This window comes from Otolemur garnettii, unplaced genomic scaffold, assembly GCF_000181295.1.
Source record: "Otolemur garnettii isolate 467f Iridium unplaced genomic scaffold, OtoGar3 scaffold00002, whole genome shotgun sequence".
In the NCBI taxonomy this organism is placed as follows: Eukaryota; Metazoa; Chordata; class Mammalia; order Primates; family Galagidae; genus Otolemur; species Otolemur garnettii.
In genome coordinates, this window is record NW_003852397.1 from 53,459,825 (window position 1) to 53,466,686 (window position 6,862).

Genomic DNA, 6,862 nt, shown 5'->3' on the forward strand with positions numbered 1-6,862 from the left:
CACACAAAATATTTCATTGTCCCAAATCACTAAAAGTACCAATGTACTGACATTTAAATCCATGAAAAATTACCAAATGATTTTTCAGAGGCAATTAGCTTTGAATATAAACATATTTCCTTCCAGTTTTTCCACTTCCTCACACAAACTTTTTTATGTAATCTAAAATGGGCTAAACTTTCTCCATTTCAAAAATCACTGACAAGTCCTTCCCACAAGCAATAGCCTCAACAGACTGGCTCTAAAACCTTGCCAGAAAACACAAGCTTAAGCTGTCTTCAAAGGAAACAATACTATAGCATAAATAATCTCATTTCACAGGTTGAGACCTTGTAAACCTGTTACAAATGCCTGAAATGTTCAGCTGATGGGACCTACCCAGGCTTCTAATCACAGTCTCTCCTCCTCAGACAAATCGGTGAAAACAGAAGAGTCATTAAAGAATACTACTCTGTGGCAATTCCAAAGTGTCCATGATAAACAGTGTACAACACTGCTCATGGAAAATACTTGGGCTCTGACTCAAAAAGTGAGTGAAGAAAGGACACAGACCCCTAACTAACACAAAAATGAAATTTTTCAGAGAGAATTAGGTGATGGCAATTGCCTACAGTCAATTGCTTCTATAATTCCATGAATATGGGCCAAAACAAGGTTTCAGACAATTAGTTGTCAACATAAACCTCATTTCACCACATAGTTAGCTTGACTCAGTATCAAGCAGTGTTTCATCCTATTTGTAGGAGCAATCTACAGGCAGGCGAATGTACTAGAATTATATTTCCAGGCAGGGTCTACAGCCATGGAAATTAAAGGAAACAAGCTAAAAAACATGTCCAATTAAGATCATTGTCTCTAATCACTATTGCTATATCTGCAGCAGTTCGGCTTTGAATGCTTACTCACGATATCCACCTTGATATTAGGCATAATAACGTAGCTGCCACTGATGGAATGCTTGCTATTTCCCAGGCAGCATGCTACAGTCTTCATGCATTCATTCAAATAATATTTATTAAGTACCTACCATGTGACAGAACTCTTTTAGTGTTCAGGGTACAGTTTCAATAAAAGAAAGTCCCTGCTATCATGGGACTTTCCAGTAAGAAAAGTAGGAAAATAGAAAAGTAAATATAGACCATATCAGTTTTATTTTTCAGTAATTTAATCAAAACTAATATATGAATTATAACCAAAAGTTTAAATACTGGAACAAACACGTTACTATAACGTAAAGGTAATGTTCTGGCATATAAAGGCAACAGTATGAAGCTATTAATATTTATTTTATCCCATATTTTAAAAACATCCTGTCCCATAGCATCAAAAATCAGGACTTACCAAAAGGTTTTCTGGCTTGAGGTCCCGGTGGACGATGCTCTTGTCGTGCATGTGGACGAGGGCCTTACATAAGTCCATGATCATGAGGGCAGCGTCGGGCTCGGGAAACTTCACACTTTCTATCAGGGCATCAAAAAGGTCCCCACCCGGCACGTACTCAAGGATCAGGTAGATCTCAGAGTCCGTCTCGTAGACTTCATGCAGCTTCACGATGTTGGGGTGGGAGAGGCTCTGGATGATCAGAATCTCACTGTCAACCATGTCCTCCTTGCCCTTGAGCCGGGCCTTGTCGATGATCTTCATGGCGTAGGCCTGCCTGGTGGCGCGGTGCCTGCACTCCTTCACCACCGCGAAGTTGCCGTCGCCGAGCACCCGGCCGGTCTCGTAGTGCTTCTCCACGTCGGCCGCCAGGACGCCCGCGGGCCGCGCCTTCCGGCCGCCCGGCCGCTCCAGCCGGCCCTCCTCCGGCCGGGGCTTGGGCTCCTTTTCTACCCTCGCAGGCTGGTCGTCTCTGAGAGCCAACTTTCTCCCCGCTGACGCGCATGGCTTCTTCTCCTTCTCTGTGTCCTTCTCCTCTCCCCGAGTCCTGGGGAGCCGCTCCGCGTCAGCCTGGTGCTCTCTCAGGAGCCAGCCGCCATGCTTGCTCCTGCAAACATGCCTGGGGTCTTTCTTCCCTTCCTCCGCGACTGGTACAACGTCCTCCTTCTTGGCCTTGGCTGCCCCCTGAGGATGGCCTTCTGGACCCTCAGGGTCTCTGTCCTCTTTCTTGTCAGTGCTCTTGCTGGATCTCCTCAGTTCTTGAGTGGGGTTCCTGGGGATGCTCCAGTGGCCGTCACCCTTCCACCCTTCCTCCTCCCCTGCAGGGTTTGCCTCAGGAGACCTCCTGCAGCTTCTGGTCCTCACTAGCTTCTCCACGTCATACCTTGAGCACTTCCCCATGTCCAGCTCGCTGGTCCCCAGGGACAGCTTCTCCCTCTGCTGGAGCTCCCTTTCTCTCTTGCACTTCTCGCATCTGATAATTTCACCGGAGGTTTTTTCAATCTCCACCCCCAAGTGCTTCTCTCCCCTGGCATGCCTCTCCTCCAAAGTGGCTTCCCTGGGCAGCTTGCTACCGGGTTCAGGCTCCCATTTCCCCCTTGCCCACTTCTTCTGGGCCCTCACCCGGTCTTCCAGAGCCAGCCCCACAGAGGTCTTTCCCTGGAGCCTGATGGCTGTCTTGCAACCCGCCGGCTCACCGCAGCTCTTGGTGGTTTCAGACTCCCCACACTGGTGGTCCCCTTTCAGAGCCTTGCTGTAAAGCCTGCTCCTCAGCCGTGGAGAAGGGACACGGCTGTGCTGGGTCAATGTCAGCGCACGGGCTTTGTTGGGGTATAGTTCTTCTATAGCCACCTGAATGTTCTTCAACGTCAATGGTTCTTTGCCCATGGCAATGAACGCATCCCCTTCCCTGAAGAAATCAGAGACACTCTTGATTTCCTTGCCCTTGAGGTTAAATAGTTTCCTCACACGATCATTCTTCCATCTTGGAAAGCCCAAGCCTTCGGAGATGTCTGCTATGAGTTGCTCGAAAGTCTGCACCGACCGCCTGTTGAGAAGCAGGGTGATCTTACGGAGGGGCTGCCCCCCTAGCTTCACCACGGTCACGACCCTGGGTTTTAGCGGGCTATTCTCACCAAGGGCCAAGTGATGGTCATTCCGAGGGCTGAACAAGGGCACGACCGGGCCCCGGGGCCCCAGGAATGGTTTCTCCAGATTCCCTCTGCCAGCAGGGAGCCAGGAGCCTTGCAGTTTCCTCTCTGTGATTCTGGAGCTTAAATATTTTAGAGAATGGTCGCATAGGCTTCTATGCCCTGCAGCGGGGAAAAGACAACAGAGTATTAGTCAAGATAGGTTCAGAGAGCCCTGGTCTTCACCAAAGCTTTACTAAAGATTGCTCATTCTACCATTGCAGCTTATAAGTATGGTCACTAAGTGTACCTTCATATTTTAGGTCCAATCCCCAGCCTTCTCTATGAGACACAAGGTGTGCAGAATAGATTCAACAATGGGCCTTCAATGACTTCTGTAGGCCATACAGGGACTCTCAGGCTGGACCATGCCTCAGCAGCCTTCTCAAGGTGATAGATACCAGGCTGTGTGAATACAACTACCCCAGCTACACCAAAGTGAAATGACCTTCAAGGATCTAAAGCCGAGATAAAAGGTGCCAGGTTTGCGGCCCAAGAAGCACCAAGAGGCAGGAACATTCTGGAACTTTATTTTAAAAACTATCCTTGCCAAGAATAGTCTCTTCAGCTTATTTTTCAGCTCACTCAAGGTGAGGCAATATGTGAAGAGGTTGTGATCACAGGGTTTGAGCCAGATGTGGACGTTAATCCTGGCATGGTACACTGACTGTTTATGTGAAGTTGGGCAACTTAATTGCATTTCAATTTTTTCATCTCTAAAGTATGAATGATATGCCTTCCTCCCGGGATTTTTGTGAAGAACAAATGAGAAAATGATTACAATTAACAGAGTGCTTGACACACAGTAAAAGTACAGTAATTCCCAGTTACTAACACTGTTCTATGATTGTAGAGTTATAATTTCATTTTATCATAACAATTTATTGATAAAGTAGAAGTCTACTGTGCACAGCTTGATGGGCCAATATAATATGGCAGGTATTTCTTAAAAGCTCTGACTGAGATTCTCTTGAATTAGCATAGGAATTGAAGGAGGTTTTAATCTAGGTATAGAAACTTCCTTCTCCAGATGGTATTTTTCCTCTCCTTATTGAAGAAAAAGGGAAAAAAACAAGGACATATTAATGTTCAGAGCTTAAATAATAAGAATACAATGAATAAAATAAGACTTTGTACTTCCTGATTGACTACACCCAGCTGGAATTAAGTATTTGAGGCAAAAGTGATTTAATGTCCCCAATTCCTATCCAAGTCATGTTAGGAAACTAGAAAACAACAGAATGTATAACCTAGTTAAACCATAAAAGTGGGCTGAGAATTATTAAAGTTACCCAACAGGATCCATGTGTCAAATCCTACATGTAGGAATCTGTTGTTTATGCTTCCTTTAAAAAGAATTTTAAAATAATTATTTATTAGTATATTTTAATCAATTATAGCAGAAACCCCAGTTGTTCCAGGATGGACATTTTGGCTTAGCATATCAACACAAAATGCTTTTTGTTTTTTAATTATAACATACAATCTGTTCTAAGATGATTTCCATCTAGACGCAGGTGTCAGATGAAATGACAAGGTAGTGGCTGGTACTTATCTTCCCACATGCCACAAATTTATGATCTTAGCAGTCACATTTACAGTTAAACTCTTTATGGACATCTGTTATCCCTTTTCTTCTCACAGTCTCTCTAATCACTCTGCCTCCATTTTTGTCTTGAAGAGTTGATGATTAGAGAAAGAGATCTCAAGCAGTGGTACTAGTTTGTGTTTCCTGCATTGGGTAATTAAGGAAGGGTGTAAAGGAAGGTGACCATCAAATGCAAGTGCACAATGGTGTTCTCATTTGTTATTCTCATGTACTTCATACAGCGTAGGACCCTTGATACATATTTATAAATGAAATCCTGATTATTTTCTCAGAAGATTCAATATTGGGACAGGAAAAAGGAATGCTTTAACCTATATCATAGACTGGGGCTTTTCCAAGCAGATGTGGGGAAACAGTAGGAAAGCCCAAGGGATCAACCACTGGCTGAGGTCAGAAGAGGGAGGAACCACTGGGAAAACTCAGAGGCACCAAGAGGCAAATCAAAAGGAAATAAATACCAGAAGAAAAAGTAACCAAGAATGCTTGGAGGATAGAGTTGAGTTGGGCTTTCAACACATTATGATGTGGAAGCTACCCAGTACAGGGGTGAGGAATCATGATGCACAGATGGACAAATTGTCTACATGGCCATCGAGGTCAGCAGATGAATGTAGAACTCAGGTTGGAGAGGAAAACACTGGTTACATGGAGAAATGAATGAAAAGTTGCTACATGACAGTGTCAAAGCCAGGCAGTATGTTATATTACTGGAGTCTGTCTAAATGAAGGAAGAGTGCTACAAAAGAAAAGAGAAATAATTGCTCTGAAGCACCCCTGGGGAGCTAAATTCTGAGCTCTGCCTTCAAAATCCACAGTCCTTGGAAAAGAAGAATTCTCTATTCCACAGAAGAAAAAGGAAAGGAACCCTCAAGGAAGTCCAGGAAGACAAGACAGCAGTCAGTGAATACATTTTGGATGCTGGAGCATTTAGCATAGAAGGAAGTTCTATGAACTCTTCTGAAAGGTTCAGAAACGGTTGTCAGGGAAGCATAAAGAGTACTCAGTAAACAGGATGAATGCAGGTGGAGTCCAATATGGTGGTGACTTAGGATTACAAGGATGCAAACCAAAAAGGAAAGTGGCCTCAAGATCCCAAACCTTGTAACTGTAGAGTCTGGATGTGGCACAGTGGTGCCCGCAGCTGTGGTAGGAGGAAAAGCGGATGTGCTCTCTGATCAGCTGTGCTCAGCCAGTTTCAGGCAGACCCTACCTCAAAACTGGCCCTAATCCTGGGTGGTTAGGAGAGCAATCTAGTAACACAATTGAACAAGAAGGGGCCCTAACTAGAGCAGCCTCCATCCCAGTGCATGGTCAAAAAGGATATAAAGACAAAACAGCTTAGCTTCCACCGCACCAACCTCAGGCGTACTTAGTCCACAGCCCAGACATTCACGAACTCACTCCAAAGCTCCACTGTCCAGAGGCAAGAGTGAGAAGTCAGTTCCTCACCTCCCCAGTAAGACTGGGGCCTACAGAAATTGCACTTCAGAGTCCATGTGGCTCTACAGGAGAGCACCAGAAAAATGCAAACTTGGGGTGCACCACTTTGTATCCTCTCTCTCTCACAAGGCCTCCTTCCTCCTTTAAAATTTTTTAAAATAGTACAGAGTAAAGGTTTTTTCTTTCTAAAGTAAGAGAAGGAGTCAGTCAGGAGACTCTGAGTGCTAAGCAAACATTAGAGAGAAGGAGAACACAGCACAACCCTTGGTCCCTAGGCTCAGTCTCTAAGAACATTCTTGTCCCTTGTGAGCTAGTGAGGCGTGGCCTACAGCCACATTGCCTTGGTACCTACCCCCATCATTAAGACTAGAAAGCCAGGGCCATCCAAATCTACTCATCTGCAATAACAACCTTACTTACAGAATCAGTTAAATAGAAACACATGAAAGTGCCAGTGGTTCTACCAATTTTGACCTACATAAAACAGAACTGTCATACAGCTCAACCTAATACAAGTTGAGCATCCCAAATCTCAAAATCCAAAATGGAAAATGCTCCAAAATCTGAAACTTTATGAGCACTAAGGCTCAAAGGACGAGTGCAGTGGTTCTCAACCTTCCTAATGCCCGCAACCCTTTAATACAGTTCCTGTGGGTTGAGAACCGCTCGCTAGTGGATCATTTCAAATTTAGATTTGTAATGCCACTGGTAAAGGTAATACAAATGTTCAAAAGTTAAAAAAAAA

At 44.5% G+C, this 6,862-nt stretch overlaps 1 protein-coding gene across 1 annotated transcript in view; it reads right to left on the bottom strand.

Annotated features, from left to right (window-relative positions):
- The window catches only part of DCLK3 (doublecortin like kinase 3), a 105,235-nt gene that overhangs the window by 29,263 nt on the left and 69,110 nt on the right, over positions 1 to 6,862 (bottom strand). The window contains exon 2 of the mRNA XM_023512345.1: positions 1,342 to 3,191. Within this exon, the coding sequence (XP_023368113.1) occupies positions 1,342 to 2,766 (1,425 nt within the window). The 5' untranslated portion in view covers positions 2,767 to 3,191. The remainder of the gene's footprint in view (positions 1 to 1,341; positions 3,192 to 6,862) is intronic.